Source organism: Ammospiza nelsoni, chromosome 9, assembly GCF_027579445.1.
Source record: "Ammospiza nelsoni isolate bAmmNel1 chromosome 9, bAmmNel1.pri, whole genome shotgun sequence".
Lineage (NCBI taxonomy): Eukaryota > Metazoa > Chordata > Aves > Passeriformes > Passerellidae > Ammospiza > Ammospiza nelsoni.
In genome coordinates this window covers 26,975,182-27,002,954 of record NC_080641.1, presented here as the reverse complement: position 1 = coordinate 27,002,954, position 27,773 = coordinate 26,975,182, and the positions used below count along the sequence as shown (strand labels likewise).

At 46.9% G+C, this 27,773-nt stretch overlaps 3 protein-coding genes across 5 annotated transcripts in view; 2 read left to right on the top strand and 1 right to left on the bottom strand.

The window, feature by feature from the left end:
* Positions 1-16,914, top strand: part of TESK2 (testis associated actin remodelling kinase 2) — a 76,143-nt gene extending 59,229 nt beyond the window's left edge. For all 3 annotated transcript variants that reach the window (XM_059478012.1, XM_059478013.1, XM_059478011.1), the window contains exons 6-11: positions 1,749-1,831; positions 3,666-3,741; positions 5,356-5,439; positions 6,572-6,658; positions 10,117-10,252; positions 12,098-16,914. In XM_059478012.1, the coding sequence (XP_059333995.1) occupies positions 1,749-1,831; positions 3,666-3,741; positions 5,356-5,439; positions 6,572-6,658; positions 10,117-10,252; positions 12,098-13,107 (1,476 nt within the window). In that variant the 3' untranslated portion in view covers positions 13,108-16,914. The remainder of the gene's footprint in view (positions 1-1,748; positions 1,832-3,665; positions 3,742-5,355; positions 5,440-6,571; positions 6,659-10,116; positions 10,253-12,097) is intronic.
* A 64-nt stretch (positions 16,915-16,978) lies between these two features.
* On the bottom strand, positions 16,979-22,280 carry TOE1 (target of EGR1, exonuclease). The gene is made up of 7 exons (XM_059478014.1): positions 22,149-22,280; positions 22,023-22,063; positions 21,816-21,912; positions 21,506-21,664; positions 20,956-21,215; positions 19,512-19,686; positions 16,979-18,455 (listed from the first exon to the last, which is right to left on the bottom strand). The coding sequence occupies exons 1-7, from the start codon at positions 22,260-22,262 to the stop codon at positions 17,670-17,672; spliced, it is 1,632 nt and encodes a 543-aa protein (XP_059333997.1). The 5' UTR covers positions 22,263-22,280; the 3' UTR covers positions 16,979-17,669.
* A 468-nt stretch (positions 22,281-22,748) lies between these two features.
* Positions 22,749-27,734, top strand: MUTYH (mutY DNA glycosylase). Its single transcript, XM_059478076.1, has 15 exons — positions 22,749-22,868; positions 23,061-23,194; positions 23,982-24,021; positions 24,294-24,367; positions 24,472-24,513; positions 24,609-24,680; positions 24,868-24,981; positions 25,239-25,336; positions 25,600-25,744; positions 25,830-25,905; positions 25,980-26,165; positions 26,345-26,490; positions 26,692-26,844; positions 26,945-26,995; positions 27,211-27,734. Exons 1-15 carry the CDS (start codon positions 22,751-22,753, stop codon positions 27,313-27,315), a joined length of 1,554 nt encoding a protein of 517 aa, XP_059334059.1. The 5' UTR covers positions 22,749-22,750; the 3' UTR covers positions 27,316-27,734.
* Positions 27,735-27,773: the final 39 nt, after the last annotated feature.

Here is a 27,773-nt window from a genome sequence, read left to right as displayed (position 1 = left end):
CAAAAGTATAATGCAAGAAGGAAACCTACATTTCAAAACTAGTGATTACAAATTATAGAGGTTTTAAAAAAAAATGTTGAATTAAGAATCCTCTTTAGTCACTGAAAAATCTATGGCAGAAAAGTAACCTGAATTTTTTTCTACATAGAATAGTATCAGCCTACTTGAACACTGCAAAATCTTTGGTGTCCTCATGGACTTGTTTCTGTGTGGTACACAATGAAATTCCACTTGTCTGAATCATTTGAGTAAGATTTTTCAGTAGTTTTATCCTTCTCAGTTTTAAGTCCACTTACTGTGACCGAAAGTTTAAAGAGAGGCAAGCTGAATGAATGCGCTCTTTTATCAAAGATAACAAAGCTCGCAACTGAGAAGCTTTGCTGCTCTTTGGGCAAGCACAGTTGATTTAACTTGGTGCATGTTTATGGATCCCCAAACTAACTGTAGTTATTATACTTGAGTCATGCTAAACAAATAAAGCTTTGCATCTCAGGAGCCTGGCATGTGTTTCAAGAGGCTGGCATGCACTTTCTTTACACGATCACAGGAGTGTCTTGCTTAACCTTTTAATTGGCAGGAAGAAAACTCACTTCATGGCCTCAGCCACAATCGTCTCTGAATAATGTAAACAGTGATGACCTGAACTTGATCTTTTAGACAAGGGACTCACTTTTCTTGGTGGTTGCATTATACAGACAAGCTAATGCTCTGGGGTCAGCGAGGGGCTTTTGTGTGTCCAGGCACAATAAAGGCAGAAAGTGTTTCCTGCTGTTTAGCTAATTAATGCAGGGTCCCACCCGGCAGGAGTCGGCACCGGGTTTGCTGCTCACTGCTATTGTACTGCCCGCAGGAGGACACAGAACTACACGTGGGAAAGGAATGAATTCTCTGTCTTGTTCCATCCATTGCAGGACAGAACAAAATGCAGGGAATCAGCTGTTGATTCATTTGGTGCAATGGGAAAAGATGTGGTACTGGAGTGGTCAGAGCATATTTCTCAGAGTTGTAAATAAAAAAAACAAAAAGAAATCAATAATAGCCTGTGTGGGATGTGATGCTGTTAGAGCACAATTATCTCTGTGTGTCCTTAAATTGCCCTCCATCCTGACACTGGAGGGCACATCTGAAAGGAAAAGAATGACAGCATTTCCCTATTACTTTTCTCTTAAATCATGTCTTATGATGTACTGTAAAGTAAATAATTTTGAGACTGTAAAAGCACATATAACTCGGTCACATCTTATATTTTCTGATGGAAGTTTTTTGCAAAGCAGCACATTCCTTTTCAGTACTTAATGCAACAAAACATAGGCATTTAGAGTCTGCTCTGATCTTGTATTCTGGTCAGGTACAGGCAAATTGTAAAGAGAAAATGTAAGGTGTCATAGTGAACAGCATGTGTTGCATATTTGAGCATAAGGGAGCTAAATCATCTTAATTCTTGTTAAAACCTAGCAGGGTATGTGCTGCCTGTGGCTGCCTGCCTGCCTTCTCAGCAAGTTTTTAAGTGGATTATTAGCTAAGTGGAAGGCTGTTTGCAGCATCTTAAGTTTGATAGACATGTGATTGTGAAGGGGGGGGTGGGGGAAAAGGGTTGTTGCTCTCATACAAAAGCTTCTCATAGATGAATATCTTCCAAACTATATTTGTAATCTTGTTTTATCTATTTTTAATCTGGAATGTTACAGAGGTTTCATGCCCAGATAACAACTCTTCTGTTTGGTTTTTGTTTTGGTTTTTTTCCCCAGAACTGTTTAATCAAACATGATGAGAATGGATACTCAGCAATAGTTGGAGACTTTGGTTTAGCAGAGAAAATTCCTGATCACAGGTATGTGAGCTAATCTAAATGAAGCGAGAATTGTAGTACAAATGCAGGCCAGAAGCTCTTGTGAGCCAGGTCCCTGAGACTGTTATTGCGCTCTGGTACAGAATTTTCAAAAAATACCCTCAGTCTTCGGTCTGGAACTGCAGGCTGGGTAGCCAAAATGTTCCAGCCTTAATTACTGTCCATTTTTGATATTTAGTGGTGACATTCATTCTTCAAAACTATTCCAAGCACTTAAGGATTTGCTCAAGCTTTTTGGTACATCTCTTAAGGTGGTACTTGGGAATTTTGGGTTTAAAAAAACCCAAAACACAAAGCAAACACAAAAATACTGTCCAGCGCTCTGGATTGGGATGATTTTGTAATAAATGTCATTTGTAGATTTCAAGCAACTTTCATTTCTTTGCACTTTCATAAACAATATTCATTGTCATTCCAGCATCATTCTTATTTAACCTCTGGGTTAGTTTTTAAGATCCAGGATTATAACAGAGTAAAATAAAATTAATTATAAAATTACTGTCTAACAGTAGTTCACAATTTTGTTTTTCCTAGGATGAAATTATAATCTTAGCTCATTTGAGGAATGCACAGGGGACTGTCACAAGCTATTGTCACAATTGAAAATAGTCCTTTTGTCATCCCTCCATTAGAGAGATCAGGGACAAGGATTTCATTGTTCTCTGTATATTGACTTGTGTATTGCAGGGTAGTCTGACTGTGAAATGTGCTGTCAGATTTTCTCCAGTGTGTGCTTCTGCATAAAATAAATAAAAGCCTTCCAGCACTTTTGACTGCAAAGAAAACAATAAAAGTTGATCTCAGCTCTGCACAGTTTTTAAACTGCACATGTCCTAAAACCATACATTGAGAGGTCTGAAGGCTTGCATTAATATTGGTGAAATAGTGGATCTAAAAGCTTAACAAAGTGAACATCTTAATTTACAAACTACTGATAAGTGCAGCCAATGTCTGTCTTGTAGCTGCTGTGGAGCACCCTGTGAGGTGCTGAGAGCTTCAGCTGTATTCAGATGAATCCATCACAAAATCAGCAAGACACTACAGGTGCCTTAAGGTGTGCTTAATACCTAGCTTTGAGATGCCCTGAAAACTGAGATTGCAGTTAAGGTAGCTTGATACTAAAGCCAACAACATAATGGAATGGCTGCATTAGCACTATTAGACACTATTTTGTTTTTATCTACTTTTACCTCCATTTTCAAAAGCAGCTTTGTTCTTTCCAGTTTGCTGGTAGCAAGCCATGCTACTTTGAGATCTTCAGAGATCTTTTCTTTTTTAAGTAGGTATTCCCTCAAGATCAGCTGGGTGACAGGCTGGAGCCTTTCTTAAGGCCCCAGTATTCAGCTTTATGGAAACTGCAAGTTTTTCAAATTGGGCCTACTCTGAGTACTTTTAATTTTTCCATTCTAAAGGATTCATCTGTCCATCTTGATTTTTATTTTTTAAAATACAATTTTAAAAGCTTTATTATTTTAATAATAAATAAGTTTGACTTCATTCAGAGCTGCACATCTAGGGATGGATACCTGAATGTCTTGCTGGATGAATGGAGAACTTGGCATCTAGCCCACAACTGATGTCCACAAACCTTTTTATGTGTAGATGAAGAAGCCAACTCTGCCAAGAGTTAGGCAATAAAAACTATTGAACAGCTGTGACCTTAACATAAAACATTCTTTTAAAGTAGCTGGACACTTTAAACTGGAAATAAAATATGAGTAATTGATTGGGAAAGTTGCAATGCTTGAGCATTTAATTAATGATTCTTCCTTCTCTCCCACTACCCCCCATCCCTATCTATCCCACATTTATACAGTGAGAAGTTACCAGTTGTGGGTTCACCTTTCTGGATGGCACCAGAAGTTCTCAGAGATGAGCCCTACAATGAAAAGGTAGGTACATGATATAAATGCAGTTAGCTGTCAAATGTTTTTCTTCTGTAGCAGTATGCAAGATTTAGAATTTCCATCATATTAAAACTTGTTATTTTCACTTGTGATGTTTCTGTACTCAGTAACAGAAACAGACTAAGGGAGAGTGAGAATTAAATAGCTAATATTTGTAACTCATGGTGTTTAATCTTATATGGAAATAGAATTGGCTTTATGATTGTTCTCTGTTGTGCTATACTGACTTATAGTGATGTTTTGTTGACCTAACACAATTTAATTTAATCAAGTCTGAGAAATGTAGCAAAGTTGCTTCCCTGACTGTGCAGTAGTGAAACTTGGGTAGAAGTAAAAGGTCTATATATAAACATGCATAACTCTGTGTGTGTATATATCTATTGCTATATCTATATATGTGTGTGTGTATAAATATAAAAATAAACCAGCATGTCTGAAGGTGAGATACCTTGATAAGACAAAATGTTCTCCAAAGGTATTTCTGAGTTTTCCTGCTTGTGTCATTGGGAAATGTTTCTTTTGGAGGAGGATCAGGTCACATTGGGTTTTAGAAGTGGTGTTTTCAATCAGTCTCTTCTTTACACAGGATTTTGTCTCCATTACTTCAGCTCTGCCAGTGCAGCCTTTATGAGATAAAGGCCACATCCTATACCTCTCTATATCTAGTAGTTAATACTCTGTTTAATTGATGGTACTTTAAACTTGCAGGAAAGCAGTAAGTACCTCAGTAATTAATGTAATAATTACCGTTTCACAGCTTTTAAAAGAGTTTAATTGACCTAAATTAATAATAAAGTGCCTAAATCTATGATGCCACATTCCTCATTGACCCTACCATGGGGAGGACTAAAGAGGAAGCAGATTCATACCTCATCAGCATGAAAGGTGACATATAAGGGATGAGGGATTCATGCTTCTGCCCTGTAGTTTTGTATTCCGTGTTTTCCTAAATTTTATTACCTGAAAAATTCAGGTGGGTGGAAATCTGAGGAACTGTGCAGCTCCAGAGGTAGTCAGATAAGTGCTTACTAAACGTCATGGAAATTAAACCTGATATACAGTGCTGCTAGATAGCTCAAGCTTTGGGAAGACAGTTTTCTCCAGAGGTACTGAACTGAGAAGAGGAAAATGTAATTTTTCTTAAAAATAGCAATAATGTTCTGGCTAGGCTGTGAATTGTGTATTCTAAACCTGTTTTTCTAGCCACAGTGATATATGGGCATGTAATGTTTTGGCTATGTTTTTAATTATTCCCATGTGTAGGACATCAAATGGAACTTCACTATTCTTTGTGCAAGGAAGGATTTTGAATTTTTTAAAAAAATTTTTGCATTGCTGAATTAAGAGTAGTTTGGTGGGGTTTTTTTCCTCTTGAAAGAATTTTAAGGTTATCGTTACTATTTGTACAACCAGAATGCTTTCTGTGAGCATGGGTTTCTTCACATGGAAAATGTTAGCTTTAATGCAGTTGCTCAGTGTTTGTGGTGTTGTTTAGTTGTTTCACGATAGCCATTTGGGGTAAGGAGAAACTCAGTGGCAGATAAGAATGCTGAGCATTCATAGCTCAACCATGTGTCTATTGAATTTTTTCTCTCTCAGGCAGATGTGTTCTCCTATGGCATAATTCTGTGTGAGATTATAGCAAGGATACAGGCAGACCCAGACTATCTCCCTCGCACAGAGGTAAGTGGCTGTGTTTATAACATTGGTGGGAGGTGGTGAGTCTGCCATGATAACAGCTCAGCCTTTAGAACTTCTGCCACTGCTGTCAAAGATAGGATGAATAGGTGTGACATTAAAAATAGCCTGTAAAAAGCTTTTGCTCTTTATGCTGTTATTGTGGGAAGCTCCATTGAAGATACTTTCTCAGAGGCTTTGTGCAGCTGCAATCCTCATGGGAATCCTTTCTGCCCCTAACTGGCAGGACATTGAGAGCACTGCAATGCAAACTCTTCCTTTTGTGGAGTGATAGCTCATGTAGACTTCTTGCCAGGTTCACAACAGACATTTTGGCATTCTGTATGCACTAAGCAGCCCCCTCCTTGTGAAAGAGGCAGGAGCTGTGTTAACAGCAGCTAAAATAAGTTAACCCTTATTTTTGTGTGAACTCTGCTGAGCACAGTGGATCTGAGCTATAATTGAGTAATTAAAGATACTTTTGTCTTTATTCATCCCATTTACAGGGAAGCTATTGACCCTTTGTGGGGTTATTCCAAATTGTCTATCCTCCTCCATTTCTGGAAATGGAAAATTGTTTAAGTCTCAGACTGCAATAAATGAAAGATTCTTTTTTAGTCTGCCCTTCAGATTTATAGACATGCACTTAAGGAACTGGATAATTTGTATTACCAGTTTACCAGCCACTGAAAAGTTAGTTGCTATGATGGAAATGTATCAGTTAAAATAACTTTTTAGTTGTTTTAACTGATACATTTCCATCATGGCAAAGCCTCTGGTTTTGGAGTGGGCTGTTAATTTGCACTATGAAAATCACTACAGTGAAACATCATAGTATATGGTATTTCCAAATCCACACGGGCAACATTTCAAGTGCAATGGATTGCATTTGAGTCCAGGAAGAAGGATGGGCTTTGATGTCAGCCCATTCTCTTACAGCTATCCTGTATCAGTAATCCCCACTGGGGATGTGCAGTTTGGAGTCTGTGTGAAGTTTTCTCAAACTTCTGTTATGTGATTGCTGAGAAAGGTGTTCATGGTTATTCCTGGTAACTTCACATGGGGACCTCCCAAAAGAAGATGCTTTGAGCTAGATAGAAGACCTCATTTATTTCTCTCTGCTTTGTCGTTTGTACAGAACTTTGGATTAGATTATGATTCCTTCCAGCACATGGTGGGAGACTGTCCTCCTGACTTCCTCCAGCTGGCCTTCAACTGCTGTAATGTGAGTATCTTATTTGAAGGGAAGAGACCTAAACTGGAGTTCTCTAAATCCCTCTGGCTTTTGAAGATAAAGCTTTCAGTGTTTACAGAAGAGACTTGAAGAGCCTACCTCTAGAAGCACCTTCTGACAGCCCAGGAAGTCCCTTTCAGTTTTTATAATCCTTCCCTTCCCCTTGCTCAAAGGTCTGTCTTGTGTTTCTGCAATTCTGTGTTCTGTTATGCCAAACAAACAGGTCTGGCACACTGAACAGCTTCTTGCAGGCTGCTCAGGCTGACCATAACCAGTTGGATGCCATTGACACTGGCTAACCCTCAGGCTGACAAAATCCAGCTGCTGTTGTGTGCAGGCCTACTGAGCTATGAAGGAAGGACTGAGTTGCTCTTACAAACAGAGGGGACAAACACATCAAGATCAGGCATTAAACTATTTGGAAGTGTCTGTATGATGCCTTTTGGAAAAGGGGTTTGACATCCAAATGCTTAGCCTATGTCATAAAATCCAAACTGTGACTGAAATGATTTAATATCTGTAAGGCTATAGGCCATGTGCTGTATGGTGAAAATTTTCTGGCAATTATTCAAGTAAAATTGTGATAGTAGATACCTTCCTGGCTCCTTATTGTGATAACTCCAGGGCAGTGGATCTCTTCTGCTGGTTATCTTGTAACAGAGTTACTAGTACCAATGTACAGTAAACCAGTTTATATAAAATAAGAGAATCTGATTTTCCACCACATTCAGCTGACATTGAGAATGTCCAGTTTGCTCAACTTAATAGAGGCAACTTGAAAAAATTTTACTGCACAAAACTTGGCCCTGGATTCCCAGCCAGGCTGTGCTGGAACTAATGCCAGCATTGTGTCCAAGTGAGTGCTTTTAAGAAGTCTCATCTCTTTGTGCTTTTGGTGGTTATTTTTGACCTGATGTCTCTCTTTACTTTGTATTAATACAATAGCCCATGCTCAAGGAGAGAGTTGTATAAAGGTCAGAATAGGGGCAGTGACTGCTGCTCTTGGCACTACATAACATAATTTAATTTTTAAAATGTTTGTGGAACTTACTATGGATGAGCTACTTAACTCCTCTAATTTCACCCTAGTACAGCAGAGCTTGCTTTACCTGGATAGGGGCACATCTCACTCATGTTTATGAGGCCCTCTGATTACATGAGCACTAAAGGGTTTGGTTAGAGGTAGGATTTGACTTTGGAAAGCTCAGCCCCCACCTGCAGACTCCAGAAATGGTATTGCATCCAAACACATGGTGCATGATTCAAAGCAATTTTTCAGCTCACAAATTCAGAATAAAGCTTCTCATGAAGGAAGGGACAGTGACCTTATATTCTCATGTAGAATTTGGTGTGCTCAGAGAAAAAGGGTTTTCTCCTGCTCATTATTGTCAAATGCAGTTTCCTGTATAATAAATATCCCTTTGCTGAATTGAAATGGAAATTACTGTCTTGTGATCTGGCCATTAATATGCTGATTTCAGTGTGGGGCATGCTGGAATTCACACAGCACTCACCTAGGAGAAGGGAAATGGAGTAACAGATAAGGCTTTCTTATATCTTCCTCAGCATGCTGTGCCCCTCAGTAAGAGGTGATCAGTGTGTTAATTTCCTCTGAGACATGGACATTTATGTACCTTTTTATTATGTAATAGAGCAACAAGGTGTGAGCTGTATAGCCCAGCTGAACTAATGTGCAAAGCCCTGGGATTTGCTACAGCCAGGAAATGTGTTCTAAGGCACCCTAAGAAAACCAGTAAAAACTGACATTTATGAGTGGATTAAAATTTAACTTACTGTTATAAAGTGTGGGGGTTTGTAAATAAGCACCTGTAAGAACCCAACAATTATAAGCTTACTTGTGGGAATATTTAATAAATGGAATCATAAATGATCATGCAAAAAGCTTACCAGGATGAGCTAAGCTGTTGCAACTGCTGCTTTTAGAAGGAACCTTCTCTTCCATTTGAGCAAAATCTGGGCTGCTCAGGGATGGAAGAGGCAAATACTGCTCTGAGTAACTTTTCCATTGCTGCTTTTGTCTTGGATCTTACCTAGCACAAATTAAAATAGCCAGAGAGCTCTTTTTATTTCCTCTAACTTCCTGTAGCTTGCAACAGCTCTGTGAGATTCCCAAATTAGTAAGTTTGTCAGAGTACAGTGTGTGCTTCAGTGTTGCCCCTGCCCTACTCTTTCAGTGAAACAGGGAATGCAGAAAAATATTTTCCAATGCCAGTAAATTCCAGCTGCTGCTTTAGAACAGTTTTCTTGCTGCTGTTGATTTCTTCAAGTGTGGCTTCTTTGTTTGGTTTTTGCTACTGTCCATAGGAATTTTTAGCACTTTTCCCCTTGTGCTAGAAGGTGTTCTGGCATTGCTGATCATACCAGTTGTCTTCAGAAAGATCCATCTCAAACAACCTGCAGGGCAGTACCAGGGAGGTCTTTGGGGTTTGTTGTGTACAAAGCACTACTGTTCCCATTGTAGAGGTGGGATCTGTCTGGGCTTGTCCACTCTGAGAAAGCCTTTAGCAGGCTGGAAACAGCAATCAGATCAAGCAGAACTGTTTTTGTTACTGGAATAAAGTTAACTTTAAGCTGCTGAATTAGATGTTGCTACCTACAGTGGTGAAGCCTGTGACATATATACAGAGTCAATGCTCAAAGTGATGAAATGCTTTCAAAGTTACTCCTTAAAGAAAGCTGCTTTCCCTGTGGTACAATTTTAGTGTTGGACTTTGTTTAGAGATGTGTATCTGCTAGAGTGAATAAATAAATATGTACTGAGAAATACAGACTAATACATATTGATGAGCAGGGGAAATATTTTACCTGGGAAATATGGATTTTTCTTTTTCCTAATTTATAGCTTTGTCAAATTATATAACCACCCTTCCTTCCTTACAAGATAGACCAGTACACTGAGTAGTATGGCTAATTAACAGATGGAAAAATACAACATTTTCAGCTTTAAGATCAGCACTGCCATTTAGGTGTTTTAATTAAAGCCACAAGGAGATGATGGAATAATTACAGTCTTTTAAAGACTGACATAGCCATATTGTTTTGTGCAATCCTTTTGAAATAACATTGGTACATAATCTCTGTTTGATAGCCAGAAAGAATGCAGAAAGAAATCCTGAACTATCCAAGCTGTTTCAAGCAAACCCCCTCACAAGCCATGAATCTGGCAGTTTCCCACCTTTTAAATTTAAAATTTTTCTTTTTCATAGAATATTTACGAATTTATTATTAAATGTGAGAGGTGTGATAGAATACTACTTTTCCCCTTCTTTCTGTAGTTGTTTTGTTTTTTTTTTTTTGCAATGACAACACACTTAAAACCATTTTGAATTTCCTCAGTTTCCTCAGGTTGTCCCTCTCTCTGTCCACTGTGTAAGCAGGATAGCTTGGACAAACCCACATGGACTTATTTGATTTGTGTGCATTCACAGATGGATCCAAAGCTGCGTCCTTCATTTGCTGATATTGTCAAAACACTGGAGGAAATATTAAACCGCCTGAGAAATGAGGACTCTGAGAGAGACAGAAAGTTCATGAACCTTGACAACAATGAAAGAAAACCAAAAGGTAAATGTCTGTATTGTACAAACATTGCTGGGTGCTCACAGCAAGAGGAGGAAAAGCTTCATATTTTGAAAACTGATATTTGGCTATATATGGTTTTATTTATGGTTTATGAATGATTTTACACAAACCCTGAATATTATTCTGGAGCAATGCTCTATGCTTTGCATTGTGGAATGTCCTTTGGTGAAAAAACCAGCTAACTGTTTCTTAAAGTGCCTGGTAATATTCTGTCCCCAAGATCTTGAGAGGAAATTTAGAGTTCATTTGGGAATGGGTTTGTAAATTGCTGATAGTATATGAAAACCCATAAATTTTTGATTTATCACTGCTGTACTTGGTACATATACATAGTTTCTTTGGTGTATGTTACTTGTAATATTTAGAGGCTTCTTAAATTCCTTCAGGAGGAAGAGCACAGAAGATGCAAGAGTATTATAAAGTACCTAGAAATACTCTGAAAGACGAGAAAAGATGAGTCCCAGGTCTGCTTGGGAATGTTTGCCTTGAAAGGTTTTCTCTAAAGCTGTCTGGTGCCACCTGGTGTGGGGAGCAAACACTTTTAGCCTGGGCTGGATTCTGACTTGGGTGTTATATGTTAGTACACTTCTGGCATTAGAAACTTAAGAGTACATTTAAAATAGTTTCTTATATTATGTGGATATACCAATAATGCAACATATAGACATAATTATTGAAGACATAATTATTGATCTGTAATATAGTTGTAGATTGAAATAATTTTTCTCTATGTCAAGCCACATGGAGTTAATGCATGTGGTAGTTCTCCCACACCTGGAAAGCATCTAAAAGAGGTGTGAGTTAAAAAGGAAGTTTGTTTGTTTAGGATTTTTTGTTTGGGTTGGAGTTTTTCTTTTGGTGGTTTTTTTGGGGGGGCTTTTTGGTTTTTTGTTTTTTTGTTTTTTTTTCTGGTATTCTCCCTTTGGAGTACATGTACAAAACAAGTACTTCTCAAAGAAGTGTTACATGCTGTTCTTTGACTTGCTTAGTCTTTCCTACATGGAATGGCTGTGACAATATTTAAAGGGAAAAGTGAAAATTCATGTGCTTATTCTGGAAATGTTAGTCAAAAGGAGTTATCACTTCTTTATACCCATTTGTTATTGCTGTCTAACACGGCTCTTCAGAGGCACCTTGAGAGCCCATGACAGATGCATGTTCCAAACACTTGAGGAGTTAACATCTACCAGTTTCTCATCCTAATCTAGTGATACAGCTTTTATTTATAAATGTGTGTGTGTGCAGTGAGTGCAAATACACAGGCATATATACAACTTTTAATCTCCTGTTCATTAGGGTCAGACTCTCATGTATCTCCACTTTTGTGTTGGATAATGTACTGAAAGGAGGCTGGGATAGAATGACTTAAAATCTGCATGGTACAAGGAGAGACTTTTTTTGTCTTAGACATTTCCCATCAGGGTGAACAATTCTTTGGCAACTATGTTTTGTACTGGTTCTCTTTTGTGGTCAGTAGCACCAACAGACCCTGGGCAACCTCTGCTGGAAGCCAGGATGATAAATCTAGAAACATGCAAATTGCTCTTCTCCAACACCACCCTGTGCCATCTCTGCTGTGGCAGTGTACTGGCAGCAAGGAGGTTTGCAGGGGCCCTAAATACAATGAGGAAAAGAGAAGAGAATGGTGTGCTTGTGTTTGTGCAGCAACTTATAAGGAAGGAGCAGACATGCGCTTATGGAACACAGTTTGGAATATCAGAAACACAGCTTTCTTCTTTACAGAGCTCATGAAGGCTCTGTGAGTGAGCAGGTGCACAGCTATAGGGAGCTTCTTTAAGCTAAGAGTGTTTCTCTTTTTCTACTCAGGATCAATTGACAAAGGACCAGGAGTGAAACGTTTGAGTTCCTTGGATGATAAGATCCCACCCAAGTCACCCCGTCCGCGCCGCAATATCTGGCTGTCCCGCAGCCAGTCGGATATCTTCTCTCGCAAACCTTCCCGGAAGATCAATGTGCAGGACCCCTACTACACACCCAGCAAAGGGTTAGGCCGCAAAGTTAACCCCTTCAGTGCCCGGGAGGACCTCAAGGGGGGAAAGATCAAATTCTTTGACATGCCAAGCAAGTCTGTGATTTCCCTCGTGTTCGACTTGCATTCTCCAGAGGCGGGTGGAGGCCTGAAAGCCAGCCAGTCCCAGTTCCGGCAGGCGTACAGCACAGACTGGCAAGACCTTTCCCTTCTTCCTGGGAGGAGATGCAGATCACTTCCACTCTCTCCTGAATTACCACACAAGGAATATGGCCTCTTTGGGGGACTGTCTTCAACTGTTGGCAGGTGTGACCCAGCCCAGTTAGGTGCAGAGGTTCGGCAAAAACTCTTGAGTAGCACTAAATATGGTGTGTCAGAGATTCCCCCCTTTCACGCCAAGCCTCACAGAACAGAATTTCTTCTTGCACCAGGACAAGAAGAGGATATGGACTGTTCAGATGGGCCAGTGGCCCAGGAGGAAAATGGGTTTTGCCCTGTTGAGAACACATGTGGAGATCCAGCATGTGATCAACCATTAGTGCTGGCCCAGTCACGGCCATCTTACAAAAAGCTTCCAGTTGAGAATTCCGTGAACTCTGAGGGACGTGGCTCCCCACAAGTGTTTGCAGGTTGTCTCCCTTCTGAAGATATGGAGGTAGAAGATGACCTACTGAAAATTACGCTGTTAGAGCCTACAAAGCCTCTGTTCAGTGTTAGTCCTCCCCCAGAGCTGAAGAGAGAGGCATGGCCCTTCAGGGAGCAGGATGGGGACAGTCCTGCCCTGTTGTCTCAGACCTCCTCCAACATCTCAGCAAGTGGCAGCACAAAGTCAGCTTGTGACATATGAAGAGAGGGCTCAGACTGAATGTGTCCTTGAGTTGTTCCCAGTTGCTTAAACTAAGCTTTTCTGCAGTGCTGGGCTTCACATCTGAAAGAGACTCAACAAGCTGGCTGTAGGACAGATAGCTGCAGACATTGTCTGAAGAGACTGATCATTTTATAAAACCTTATTTCAAATTGTGCTTATTCCCTTTCCTGATTTGAATTAGGAGGGGGAACTACTCCAGCCAGAATGGCCATGTGGGTCCCACAGCCCTTCCTGGAGGCAGCAGCCGGAGCAGGCACCATTAAACAGTTTGACCTGGATTTCCAGCATGGGGCATTTTAAGGTCTTAAGCTCCATGTAAAGTAGAAAGAATGACCCGTAGATTTTCCCCTCTTCCTCTAACTGAACATCTGCTCTAAGCCACTGCATATTTTTCATTAACATTCTGCACCAGTGCACCTGAGTGTTTCTGAAACCAGAGCCTGTGTTTCAGAAACAGGCACAGAAGTCTTTCTGAGCTATGCTGAGCAGATAGGAATGCTCTCTAGTCCCAGAGCTGCTTTGAATGCTGTTGTAGCATTAAACAAGCTCTTCTTTCAAAAGCAGCAAAAACAAAACCCCTCATGCTGGTCACAATCTGCAGGCTGAGTCACATGACAAGTACTTTGTGATTAACAAGAAGAATCTGTTCCCTGGTGTTTCATTTTCCCTTGGGATTTAGTAATGATGTTTAATACATTTGTGCAGGGAAGCTCGCTTCCTTGTACAGCTCTTTATGTACCTCAGCCCAAATGTGGAGGAAGATTTGCCCAGGGCACAGAGAAGCATATTCCAGGCATTGCCATTTCTGGGCTTCTGAAGAAACTGCTCCTGAAAGTACCAGCTGTTCTGAGCTTTTGGCAGGGGGTGGGCCCTTATCTCTGAAGAGCTGAGTGGACATCGTGATTTGTTTCTGCAGAATAGTTAGAGTAGCTACATCACAATTGACTATTATCACTAAGCTAGAAGGGTCACATACACCTCCCTCTCTGGTACAGCATCCATCTCACTGATTTCACTGCAGTAATGATGGTTTCTCAATAGCCTGTTTGACAGAGGACAGAGGAATCCCCTGCTTAGGGGGAGTTGCCAGCAGTGTTGTAGCCCCACAAGTGCTCTTGGAAAGGACAGCTCACAGGAGGGCTTTGAATTGTCAAACTGAAGAAAATTAGCTTGTCCTAAATTGACTTTTTGTTTCCTCTACAGAAAGAAGCTGCTGTTTTTATTGGTTTCTCCTATCACTGAATAGGATAATATTTTTTTTAATTATTTTTTTTTTACTTCCCTTGACCAGCGGGTACCTGTGAAAGAAGCAGCAACATGAGCTTTAATGCTGCTTGCTGAAACCATCATCAGCAATCCCTGCTCTGGGATGCAATGTATGGGAAAGCTCATTCTGTGACATTTGTGCAACATCCTTCCCTTTTCCACTATCATCATCCCAAAAAACATGGGATTTTAAAAATTTTATTTTATGGGGGTTTTTTTAACCTATATTATCATTCCTAAGTGAGGTAAACATTGCACACCTGCTGAGCAGATGGTGATGCAGCAGAGTCCAGATTTTCATCCAGGTAGCCTGTTACACTCTTCCTGCTCTCTTGGAAGGCTGGATACTGTAAGCTAGTCTCTGATGGAAGCCAGACTATTTCTACTCTTCTCCCATCTCAAAGAAAGGATGGAGAAAGCCTTAGTTCTTTCTTGGCTGGGATATGTATCTTTCCTGAGGTGTAGGTAGCTATTCTAGGAGTTACAGCTGTGACTTATTCTAGTGAAGTATGTGTTAACCTGGGCAGTTCTCCCTTTGCAGTGGCTGTTATGAATGAAAGGAGAAGCCCAGTGTTGCTGAGTTATTTAATACAGTCCATGCCAGATTAGGCAGCTGTTCACAGCTCAAAAGAGAAAATGCCTGTGCTCACTAAGATCACCCCTTTTGGCCCACACCTCTCTGCCTCTTGAAGGTGCTGATCTGCAGAGTAGTCTCTGTCTTCTGGGTTGTGTCTGCAGAGTGCAGAGCAGCCTGTGTGGCTGCCACTGTGTGTGTGTAACTTTGAGGACAGAGAAATACTAGAACTCAGTTGCCTGCCTGGTGCCTGCTTGCTTTTTTTTTCATTTTTAAATCTTTTTATCTTTGCTACAACTGTATCTTTTGGGAGGGAAACCATCAGCACCAGCTTCTGTTGTCACAAGATGCATTTAGGTGTGTGACTTCAGACAAAGAAGCAATAATGAGTAGTTTACTTTTGGATCACCAGGCTGAGGGAAGCTGCCCAGCAGCCTGACCGGAGAGCACACGCACACCTCTGGCTGCCCTGGGGCTCCCCTGAGCCAGCCCTGGCTGTCAGTGCTGACACCTCGTCATGAGCCCTCCCTGACACTGACTGCAAAGCTTGAGCAGTCAGCTGGGGCTACCCCAGGGCACCCACTGCAGTGACCTCACTGTTCTCTTACACTGCTGTCTTTATGATGTTTCCCTGCCCTGAACAGCTCTTACAAAGCAGCAGAGATAAAATTTTATTTTCTTAAATGTCCGCTCTAAGCACAACCAATTGACATGCATTGGGCACAGCTACCAACATTTCTGGCTCTTGGTACTGAGGTGGAGATGTCAGAAACAGAAATGCCAAGGAGTAGCAGCTCAGGCCTTTCCTGGATTGGTCTGCATGGGAAGAGGCACGTATGAAACTGGAGTAAAAGGTCATTTTAAAAATTGCAAAGTGGTTGCTGAAACGCAGTGTTTTCAAGGATGCAGTTGGAAGTCACAACATCTCATCCCTTTGGCTGCATAAAGCTGAATCTAGGCTGCACCTAGTAGTTCCTAGGTTTTGTGGCTACTGAGGTTGCTTTTCCACAGAGGGCCATTTTCTGACAGCCACTGATAAACATGAATTTGAACATGTGGTCAGCAAACTCCTTGTTTTATAGTGACGTGACAAAGTTTTATCGTGATTGGATTTTACCATGATTTTGACTTTACAGGAGCAGTTCTTGCTCTTTTAAAGTACTTTCTACACATTGCTACACATCTCCCTGAAGAGATCAAAGATGTTTTTAATTCACTTTAAATCTATGTTGAGTTCAATTAAATGTCTGTTATAAGCTATTTTTGTTGTGGTTGCAGGTTGATAAAGTGCAGCCAGGAGAATGCATGTGAATTGCTGCCCCTCAAAAGCAGCACAGCCAAGGGGCTGTAGCAGACTTGTACTTGTTGGAGAGGCATTGATGTATTATGTGTAACAGAACGTTGGTATTTTTTGCCAGTACAACTAAAGACACTTGAATAATTCCTGTTTGCACTTAATGCTATTGTTTATATTGCATGTCACTACATTTCTATGCAAAACAAATAACCTTTTTTTTTTTGGGAGGAGGGGCAGCCAGATATTTGATTAAGTATAAAGATCTTTGCGAGATGATCTATTTTCGTATTTATGAAGGAGTTTTACGTCTTAATATTTTGCAGTCTGTAAATAGCTGAACTTGTAATTAAAGGCTTAGGAAGAAGTTTGTAGCCTGTGTATAATAGTAAGTTAACACTGCCAGAAAAAAAATCTTTGCTAAACAACTTTTCTAATATTGCGGATATTTATGAATATGTAAAGAAAGCACGTCTTGTTTTTATGTTGATTGACCTTCTGACTTTTTTGAACTATAGAAATGGTGTATGTTTTATTGGAACTGCAATAAGAAGTAACCAAAGATGAATCCACTTAAATATTTTCATAATTTTTTTCTTGGTCGGGTTTTGTAAACTTTCCCAACTTGCTTTCAAAATAAAAATGAAATCAAGGCCTGAGTCTTGTGATTAAGAGGACAACTGCTTTAAGTTAAAAAAGCTGGTTTGAATGCTTACTTAAAATAGAAATGCCATTAATCTCGGATTGAGATATTTGCTATTACTCAGTGCTGAGTTATACCCAAGGAAAACTCATCCTCAGTAAATGTTATTTCTCTCCTGCATCTCATTGAAGAGTTCCACTATTGAATCCATGAGACTCGAGGATTTTTTTTGCTGCTCTGACCGTGTCTTGTGAGCTACCAGATAAGATGGCTTTTGACAGTAGCCTGCAGAGTGCTTGCCACGGTGGCTGCTCTGTTCTAGCCCTAATTAGCTTTAGTAGCACAGGAAGCTGTGCAGTTTCTCAGGATCCCATATCTGGCTTTCAGCCCCACTGCCTCTGCCCTTGGAACAAGTCTGAAGACCTGCTCTGGCTTGGTTCCGCATGCAGTTAGCCAGCTCTAGAATCAGCACATTCCCATGTGAATTTTCTCCTTCCCTTCTCTCCTGTAGGGGCAAAGGTCTCATCTCTGCATGCTCTAACCAAAGGTACATTTGCCCCCCTTCAGCTTCATCTCTGCCTTCACATCCCTGCATGCCACTAAGGAACACGGGCAACTCCAACTGAGAGCAATTTAATGGGTCAGATGTTAAACACAAATAAGAATATGAAACCCGTTCCCTTTTTTGCAAATTCCTGATGGAAAAAAGAACTCCAAAACTTGGAGGAGACAAAAAAAGCAGTTTAGTGAGGAGTGCTGTAGCTCTATGCAGTGTCCCAGGCCAACTTTATCTTCTCGCTGTGAGCTTTGGAAGATTTAGAAAACAAGCTCTTCACTATTTGCAGTGGTACTGATTTCCCACTGAGGTACAGTTTATTATGGCAGTCTGGCAACCAGGGCCCTGCACTGGGGTCTGTGTTTTTCCCTTGCTTGAGCATCCAGACGTAAGCCATGATATAGCCTGTCATGAACGCATCAAAGCCAGCTCGGTGTGTGCCCCCCTGGGAAGGAGGGCCATGGGCTTCCTTCTTTCCTGCAGCACCTGCTGCCTCAGTCTCACGGGTGGCTGGGTGACTGGCTGAGCCCGACCCAACCTTGGACTTCTTCTCTGCTTGGTCACTGTCAGAGGCATTTCCCCTGGCAGAAGGGCTCTGGGCAGCTGTTCCCTGGTCAGTTCTTTCAGTGCCCCCCAGATTCTCTTCCCATTGTGTGCTGGTGTCTGAGCTGACCTCTGTTTCCATGTCCATGGAGATCTCCTCCAGTGGCCTGCCCTCCCCGTTGGGTGCAATCTCTGCCAGCTCTATGGCAGCTGCAGGCTCATAGCAGCTCTGCTTCCGTGGTGGTCCCTCCTCCCCATTCTGAGCTTGCTCCATGTTGTCCCCTGAGCTTTCCTGCTGGAATGCTGTTGCGAGCACCTTCATGTTCTTGCGATGCTTCCATCTGTGCTTCCGTTTCTTGCGCTTCTCCCAAAGCTTGTCGTCCTCGTCAATGATGAGGTCAATGTTATGAGACTCTGGACACTTCACCCCTTTTGGACACCACCCATAGGCCTAGCAAGAAAGAGAGAGGGGTCTGTAGCCTCCATCCTACTGGTTAAGACAGCAATCACCATAACGTGGAGCTAATTATTCCTTTCCACTGAGGGCCTATGAGGCTGGAGCAGGAGCAGTGTCCAGTTACAGCCCCCCAGCACACAGGAAAGATGCTGCCACACTGCACTGGTGCAGCACACAGCATATGGGCAGTGGCCAAGCAAGGTGGGTTCTGCCTGGAAAAGACAAGGCTAAGGGGGAGGGGGATATCTAGTTGGTGTCTGCAGGTACCTACAACAGACGTTATGGGCAAGGTGGAGCTAAACTCTTGTGAGAGCACAGGGAGAGGAAACCTGGCAACAGTCAGGGGAAATTATGACTAGAAAACATTTTTCATGTAGTGGTCAAGCACTGGAACAGGGACCTGGAGTAGTTTTTTAATCTTTGTCCTTAAGACAATTTCAAAATTTACCAAACAAGGCTCTGAGCAAGACTGAGATGGTGATTGGATGAGAAACTTCCAGAGATTTCCCTAACTTATGTTCTGTAACAGAATGTACAACATGTGGGAGAGCTCCTTTTCTCCATGAAGCACCTGAAGCCAGCTATGATCTGACCAGATGGACTCTTGGCTGCTGTAGCTGCACAAGGATGAGCTCTTGTGGACCACCCTGTGCTACAGTGCCAGAAGCTGCAAACAGGTAATAATTTTTTATATCTAATGAAAGTAAAGGGAAGGGTAGAGGTGGCACTTCTCTCTTGTAGGACAAGCCATACTAAGGCAGAACTTGCAGCCTCCCCAAGACAGCAAGGGATACTGTAACTCTCTGTCTCACTGTTTAGGGCCATAGACTCTGTTGCAATCTTCCTAATGAAGCCTGTAGGATTCCCAACCTCCAAGCAGAGCACACTATTGGCCTGTCCGCCATGAAGCCACCTGAAGCTTGAAAATGTTCCTTGTACTATGAAGCAGGTGAGGGGGAGCTGCCAGATGCTTTTCTACAACTTCTGGCTCAGGCCACATGTGCTCCTTTCCATGGAGTCAGGAAGGGAGCGGGGATTTGTGTTACTTACTGAAAACTTCTCACAGACAGGCACCTTGTTGCCCCCTGCAGCACTGCTGTGGCTGTCCTCCTCCAGAGAGCAGTAGCGGTAGTCGATGTAGCGGGACATGTCGGCAGGGTAATTGCAGAACTCCACCGTGAGGTGCTGCGCGCTCGACTCCCTCAGCTTGCAGTTCTCTCGCTTGCTGCAACGAGAGGAGCACAGTTACTGTGGGATGGGACAAGGGCATGGAGCACACACTGCTCTCCATCAACTCTCAACTCCGTGACTTTCCTGCTCCTGACCTCCAGCCCCAGATGCTGGAAAGGAATTCAATCCCAGGAGAGCAACTTTAGTAAGTAGTTGTTTCTATGCTGGTTCAAAGGGTTTTTTTCTTATGCTGACATAGAGGAAGGGAAAGCAGCATCTCTGTTGAAGTTACAGGAGAAGGGGATGCAGTTTGGTTTTTTAACTATAAAGGGCACTAAGATATGTGTTTGTCTTCATAATGGTAATGGACAAGGAAAAGATGCCCCAAAATGAGGTACTGTGCAGATTGTCCAGCAGTCACCACCCAGGCAGGTTGAACCTGGACAATGCAGGCAACAAGGAAAGGGTTTTCATTTAATGAAAAAAAATCTGATCTCTGTTTTGTTCCAAGAGCTGGTTAAAAGGTCAAAACCTTTGGAAGGCTCTACCTAACAAGAACTGGGGTTAAAACATTTAAGACGTCAGCTTAGAAAGTTATTTTTATCTTGTCAAAACAAAGCACTCTCATGTTTTGAGAACAGCCATCTTGAATGTTTTCAGACCTGTCAAACTGGCATTTCCTGAGATAAAACAGTCACAAAAGTACCATTTCTCCTCCAAACAGAGCATGACTTAAGCTTTATGGAGATCCCAGGGGCTTGTTTAGATTGTGCAGGGCCTGCAGAATGTGGGGCCAGACTGCAAACCACAGATGTGTGTCCTGAACAAGAGCACAACCCTTACTTGGAAGGAAGTGATGGGAGTCAGAGTGGGCCATGGGCATCTTGTGTGCAGGACGAGTGACAGAGCTGGTCAGTGTCAAGGAGTGCAGGGAGCATCCATCCTTTAACTGCAGTGTCCCTCACAAAACAGAATTATAATTAGGAGACCTGCAGGACAGCCCTGGTTTCTTTTCTGTGCGATGTCCTGCCATGACCCTGTGGCACTGCTGGACCAGAGCCAGGCAGTGACACAATTAGATCTCAGACCAGGCCACTGTGGTCAGTCTTCTACTGGCACCAGTTCTGAAGTTCTCTTTCAGCTGCTGCACACCAAACAGGTAAGGCCTATTAAAAACAAAGCCACTCTAGAAACAGAAAAAGCGCAGGGCAGAGTCACCTGAAAAGCACCTTCAGTCAGTGGGACAGTGAAAGGACACAGCCCCCTTGCCCGGAAAAACAAACACACTGACTCTGTAAGCTCTGAGTACCAGCGTGCTGCTCACCACTTCTTGTAGGCGTACTCCAAGTAGGAGGCTACAAAGCGCGTCTCAAACTCCGAGGCGTACTTGGTGTCGTATATTCCTGCCGGGAACATCTCGGAGAGGTCGGCGGTGAAGGTGCCCAGGTTCTCCGGGAGGTGGGCGTAGAAGCACTGGTACAGGAACACCAGGTCGATCAGGCCGTTATGGAGGATCAGCGGCTTCTTGGCCCGGATGAGCTCCAGGAACAGCGTCCGAACACTCAGGCTCTGGCTCTCGTTGCCCTGCACGAGGGAGGATCCGTCAGTGAGCCTGGGCACCCTGACTGGCAGTCACCCTGGAGAGCCCTCAGAGCGTGCTGCCCACAGCTGTGACTTACTCTGAACAGAGACACAAACGTTTGGAAAAGCAACTGCAAGCAGTAGGTTTAAAGCAGCAGGGAGGTGAAAGGGATAATGCTGCAGGCAGGAGCCCAGGGTGTGCCCACCTTCATGCAGGAGCAGGGGAAGCCAGCACACCCCCAGAAACGTGGAGCAGAGCAGGCTGAGGTGTCTGAGAGGGAGTGGCTTTGTACCTTGTCGTTGCCCTTGTGGTAAGGGATCCCCTGGGAGTACTGCTTGTTGAAGTCGAAGCCGTGCTGCACCAGGAACTGCACTGACTGGGGCTCGACCACATAATCCTCGGTGCAGAGCAGCGTGAGGTTGTAGATCTGGCACAGGTACGTGTTCTCAGACTGCACAAGGAGAAGGGCAAAGAGCCCAGGGACACCTGTCAGGGGGAGCTGCCGAAACAGCCGGGACAATTCCACGGGAGTTCCATCTCCCAGCGCGTCCCCGTCTCCCGGCACCGACCAAGACGAAACGGCGCGTGGTTCGCGCACGCACCTTCTCCGGGAGCTGCTTGAAACAGGCGACGCCGAGGGACAGGACAGAGCGTGTCCTGGCGGCGCTGCAGACGGCCTTGTAGCGCTCCTCGATGCACCTGGCGACGGGAGAACGGGCCATGACGGCTGCGGCCTGCCGGTACTCGGAGGAGAGGGCACCGCGCAGCCGGTACCGAGAAACGCACCCCCCGCCCCACCGGGCACTCACGGGCTCAGCAGCAACTTCCTGGCGCCGAGGCCGCTCAGCTCCTGCGGGGAGACAGACACCGTCAGCGGCTCCCCGGGACCGGCCGCGCCCCTCCCCGCCGCCGCCGCCGCCCCCACCCGGCCTCACCGTGTCCACGGCCACGAAGGTGGCGGAGCGCAGCGCCAGCACCATGGACGGCCACAGCTCCGCCAGGTTGTCGCTCTGCACGTCCACCACCGGCACCCGCGCCGGGCCCGCCATGGCCGCGCCCGCACGGGGCCTCCGCCGCCCCGCCTGCCCGCCGCCTGCCCGCCGCGGGCCCCGCACGCCTTGCCCGCTCCGCGCCCAGCGCCGCCCGCCCTCGCGGCCGGCCCGGCTTCTGCCGGCCCCGGTGGGGTTTTTTACCGTTCTCAAAGTCCGTTTTCAACCGAAATTTGGAATTAAGTCAACAGGCGTTTTGCTGGAACACTTCCATTGGGTCCTTCCCGAGCGGCCGCTCGGACCGGCGGGAGCGGGGGCGGGCCCCTTTTGCTCCCTGCTTGCTGATTGGCTCCAGCGCGCCGGGAGGCCCCGCCCCTCAGTCTTGCGTTCTGTGGGAGGGCGGGTATGAGCCCGCCCCGCGCACTTCCCTTCGATTGGCTGGCGAGCGGCGGTGGGCGGGGCCCATCGCTCTGATTGGCCGTGGCGCGGGGGTGGGGCGGGACAGGTTTTCCCGGGAAAGCGCGCGCGGCGGCGGGAGCGGCGGCGCCATGAGCCCCGCGCGGGGCCGGGCGGTGGCGGCGGCCATGGCCGGGGCGCTCCGGCGGAGCGGCGGGAGCGCGGCCCCGGCCCGGGGGCGGAGCAGGAAGCGTGCATCGCCCCGCGGAGGTGCCCGGCAGCGGGAGGGCTGGGGGAGCGTGGGGTGTTCTCTCCGGTGCTTGCTGGGTCCGCGTAAAGCCCGGTACTCGGTTCGCGTCCACCCGGTAGCGGCTCGGTCGGGCTCCCGCCTCTGCTGTGGCTGACCCCGCAGCCCTTCGCCGTCTCCTGCCGTGCGCTGACCCCGCGCCGCTCTCCTGGCAGGGGCCCCGGCTGCAGCGCCCGCTCCGCCGCCCGCCCGGCATCTCTTCAGCGATCCGGCTGAGGTCGAGGCCCTGCGCCGCAATCTGCTCGCCTGGTACGACCGATGCAAGCGGGACCTTCCCTGGAGGGCGCTGGTAAGGGGAGACATCGGGAAACAGGGGTGGGGAACTACTTACTGTGCCTTAAGGGAGCCTGGCTGATGTGACCGTGGTGTTTTTCCTTGTGTCGTGCATCCCCACCTTCATGGAAGTGCTCCCAACTGGTCGTGGCTGTGTTGTGGTGGGTGGTCTGGAGCCAATCCTTAGGTATGAAGAGTAAAGGCAGGGCACGCTTCTCAAATGTAACCTTCAAGAGCAGTACTTATCTCTGGCAAGGTTAGTCTGGCTGTGTTTTGATCCTGTTTCATTCCTGCCTCTATGATACCCTGTAGCAGCGAGTGCTGCGTGGAGAAGGTTTCTCATGTATTTGTTTCAAGCCAGCTGGACATTTTCTTAGATCTCCTACCTGTTCTGTGCTCAGACTGGCAGCAATGGCTTGAGAGTCACTGTGGTGCTGAGGGTGGGCATCAGCTTTACAGCAACGTCTGAAGGGTGGGAACTGCACAGCCCCTCTGTGGGATTTACATCTGCCTCCAATTGCTTTCTGTGCAGGTAGGCTGAGGTATGGGATAGCTCTCTGTGGGATTTTTAGCCTCATAAATAATTCTTCATGTGGGATTTCATCAGCAAGAAGATGCTTTGGCTTTCACATGATTAACCCAAACTCAGAGCTTCTGAGTGCTGGGGGGAAATTTTTTTTTACTTTCAGATTCCATTGCAGTGTTCCCAGCACACCATGGGTTGTTCTATTTTACACGCAGGCCCCTCTGCAGTGGGGTCTGTGTCACCTTGTTCCTCACACTTCACCTTCTTTCCCTTGCAGGCAGCGGCGGAGCCGGACGCCGACAGACGGGGATATGCAGGTGAGGAGCAGGGCTGGCCCTGGGAGATGTGGCTTCATGTGCCATCCTTGGAACAAGCTGCCTGAAGTGGCCATGAGAGCCATTGCAAGGCACTGGGGGGTTGGAGAACCCACCTTGGGCCTGGGGGAGCCCCTGTGGGGAAGGTGAGGGGTGGGAGGGTGTCCCATGAGCCGGATGCTGTGCAGGGTTTGCAGCCAGTGCTAACGTGGCCACAGCATGAGGTGTGGGTGGCCTTGGTGCCTGTGCTGTGAGCCCTGCCCTGCTCCCTGCAGTGTGGGTGTCCGAGATCATGCTCCAGCAGACACAGGTGGCTACGGTGATCGACTACTACACCCGCTGGATGCAGGTGACTGCTCCTTACACAGTGCTGTGCCCACAGCCTGACCCTTTTGGAGGGGGCAGCCTGCCTGTGGCAGATCCCTGACTTGTCCCTTTCCCTCTGTCCTGCAGAAGTGGCCAACGCTGCAGGCTCTGGCACAGGCGTCCCTGGAGGTGAGGATGCTGGGACCGGGTTCTTTAGCTACCCTGTGGCAGAAACGTTAACATTAACGCTCTCCATTAACACCCTGCTGTGTCTTTCCGAGCAGGAGGTGAACGAGCTGTGGGCTGGGCTTGGCTACTACTCCAGAGGGAAGCGTCTGCAGGAAGCAGCAAGGAAGGTGCTGGCATTTCTAAAGCCCTCTGTGGCTGCTGGGCTGGTGCTGGCTCATGTCTGCCCTGCCTTGCTGGGGCTGTGCTGCTGGCACAAGGCTGCAGAGGCTGGGATCCCATCTTCCCACGGGCAAAATGGGTTCCTGCACACGCCCACCCCAGCTGCTTCCCTGAGCTTGGCCCCTTCCCTGCCAGGTGGTGTCCGAGCTGGCTGGCAGGATGCCCAGGAGGGCTGAGGAGCTGCAGAAGCTGCTGCCGGGCGTGGGCCGCTACACAGCGGGAGCCATCGCGTCCATCTCGTACAGACAGGTGAGAGCTGCTGACAGTGGGCACGTCCCCCTCGCTGCCCAGCCCCGCTCCTGGCAGCTCCTGCTGCTGGGCCTCACAAGCCAAGGGTCCCCAGGGTTGTGCTTGGCTCTCCCCCCACTTCGGGATGCATCACAGCCCCCACCCAGCCTGACCTGTGGGTTGGCCTCGTGTGTGTCCCTCTGCATGCTGGGAGCATCCCAGCTCCCTTCTTTGTCCGGAGCACATCCCAGCATGGTAATGGCAGCTCCTGGTGCCAGGCTACAGGAGTTGTGGATGGGAACGTGATCCGGGTCCTGTGCCGCCTGCGATGCATCGGTGCCGACTCCAGCAGCCCGGCCGTCATTGACCGCCTCTGGTAAGGGAATGCTCTGTCCTGGAGCTGTGCTGAGTGTGGCTAAAGGCAGGATCACCCAGGAGCCTTTGGGAGCTGAGACTGTGGAGGGAGGCAAGTGTGGAGTATGGGAACTCTTGGGAAGCTGGTGCTGCTGGGAGTAGTGGGGAAAGGAGCTGTGTTGCCTGTGCCTACCTAGGAGCTTCCCCCAGACAGGCAGGAGGCAGGCAAAGGTCCTGGCATGCTCTCCCCAGCGATCCCCGTGCCTCTCACCACCCTTTCTCCAGGGACATGGCCAATGTGCTGGTGGACAGGAGTCGCCCAGGGGATTTTAACCAAGCCTTGATGGAGCTGGGGGCAACTGTGTGTGTGCCCAAGTCCCCACTGTGTGGGGAGTGCCCGGTGAAGCAGCACTGCCAAGCATGGCGCAGAGTAAGTGTGGCCCCGAGGGTTGGCCATGCCTGGGACAAGGTGGGCTGGTGGAAGAGCCCATCCTCACTTCTGTTTGCCCTTGCAGGTGGAGAAGGAGCAGGCCTTTGCCTCTCAGAAGCTGTTTGGAAAAGCGCCCCCAGTGCCTGATGTTGAGGACTGTGGTAAGCATGAGGGGAGATCCCTGTTGTAGCTCCAGGTCTGAGTCCTGCAGCAACTCTTACACTGGTGCTTGCAGGTGTTGGGGACTGTCCCCTGTGCCCCCCAGCCACGGAGCCGTGGGACAGCAGCCTGGGGGTGACCAACTTCCCCCGGAAAGCAGCGAAGAAGCCGCCGCGGGCGATGCGAACAGCCACGTGTGTGCTGGAGAGGAGGGGCTGCCACGGGGCCCCAGAATACCTCATTGTGCAGAGACCCAGCTCAGGTAATGGGGCTGGGAAGGGGGGATGAAGGCACCACACAGCCCCTTCCCACCTGCATGAGGGATAGAGGAGAGGCTTTGGTTGCTGGGGTAGGGAAAGGAGCCTTTGGGGCTGTGATGAGGCTCAGTGTCCCTGGATGTGTCCCTTGCTGTCTCACATTTCTGTCATGCCTCCTTCCCAGGTCTCCTGGCTGGACTCTGGGAGTTCCCAAGTGTCCCACTGGCTCAAGATCTGCAGGAGGAGAAGGAGAGGGAGGAGCTGGCTGATCACCTCCAGGCCTGCATGGGGCAGCCCGTGGCAGCAAAAGGTCTGCAGTTTATTGGAGAGGTGAGCCTGGAGCTGGAGGGATGCAGTGAGTCCCTGTGCTCAGCCATGGGGATGTAGCACACAGGAGAAAGCTGTCCCTTCCCCAGTGTCACCCCTCCCAAGCTCTGCCCCACTGCTCAGGACCCTGGCAGCGTCAGTGCACTTTGCATCCCCCATTGCCTGCCAGCTGCCCGTCCCATGTGTCTTTCTGTCCCCTCACAGGTCATCCACATCTTCTCCCACATCCACCAGACTTATGTGGTCTACTCCCTGCACCTAGATGGGGATGTGACCCTGGACCCTGCCTTGTCCCCATCCCGCTGGGTGACAGAGCATGAGTTCCATGCCTCGGCCGTGTCCACAGCCATGAAGAAGGTATGGGGGGCGCTTGGGCCTTTCCTCCCTTCCCTCAGTTATCTGGGGAAAACCCCTGGCATCCCCTCAACTTCTCTGGGCTCTCTTGTTCTTCCTCCAGGTGCTGAAAGCTCACGAGAAGCAGTGCAGGAAGGAGAGCAGGCCTGTCAAGGTGAGCAGTGCTCCAGGGTGCCTGGGGCCCCGGTGCTGTGGGACAGCCTCTGGTGTGCTGTGCTGAAGGTGCCCTGGGGTTTGGGATCAGGCCAAGGAGCATCCCCAGCCTGTGGCCATCCCCTGACTGTCACTGCCCCTGGGTGTCCCCAGAGGGATCCCTGGAGCCCGTGGGGGCCCTTGGGGTCTGGCTGAGCCCTGCTGTGTCTCCTGCAGGGCCCCAAGCGGAAGCGGGAGGCCAAGGCACCGGGAGCAGGCAGCCCCTGCCCTGGGACACAGCTCTCCCTCCGCGCCTTTCTCCGGGCACCGACGGCCCCGTGAGGGCACCGACCTTCCTCGTCTGAGACACCAGAGGAAGCCCTTGCTGGGGTCAGCGCTGTCCCTGTGCTGTAGCAAGCCCAGGACATGGCACTACAATGGTCTCTCACTCTTCCTTTCCCCCATGGGCATTGTGCCTGGATGCGGCCACTGGTTCTGGATTAATCCTGGAGCCAGACCTGACCTCCCTTCTTTGCTGGAGCGCTCCTGGGGCTACTCAGCCCTGTACTGCCACCACTTTGGCACTGTGGACTCATGGCAGCAGGGCTTTCTCTCCAGCAGTGGGAAGGCTGTGGCCACATGGCCCCTGCAGCCCTGTCCCCTGCCTGCATCTCATGCTCCTGTCAGTGACTGGGGATGCCGCTGTGCCCTCCCTTGTTTTTACTGGACCTGAAAATAAATCTCAAGTGTGTGGGTTTTTTAAGTGACTGTCTGTTGCACTGTGCTAAACTGGGGGTGTT

Excerpts from the sequence above, each read along its gene's own strand:
- TOE1 (XM_059478014.1), bottom strand. The coding sequence starts at position 22,262 with ATGGCGGGCCCGGCGCGGGTGCCGGTGGTGGACGTGCAGAGCGACAAC. Across the intron at positions 22,064-22,148 it reads CCTTCGTGGCCGTGGACACG|GAGCTGAGCGGCCTCGGCGC; the intron begins GTGAGGCCGGGT and ends GTCTCCCCGCAG. Across the intron at positions 21,913-22,022 it reads AGGAAGTTGCTGCTGAGCCC|GTGCATCGAGGAGCGCTACA; the intron begins GTGAGTGCCCGG and ends TCCCGTCGCCAG.
- MUTYH (XM_059478076.1), top strand. The coding sequence starts at position 22,751 with ATGAGCCCCGCGCGGGGCCGGGCGGTGGCGGCGGCCATGGCCGGGGCG. Across the intron at positions 24,681-24,867 it reads TGCAGGAAGCAGCAAGGAAG|GTGGTGTCCGAGCTGGCTGG; the intron begins GTGCTGGCATTT and ends CTTCCCTGCCAG. Across the intron at positions 26,845-26,944 it reads TGTCCACAGCCATGAAGAAG|GTGCTGAAAGCTCACGAGAA; the intron begins GTATGGGGGGCG and ends TTCTTCCTCCAG.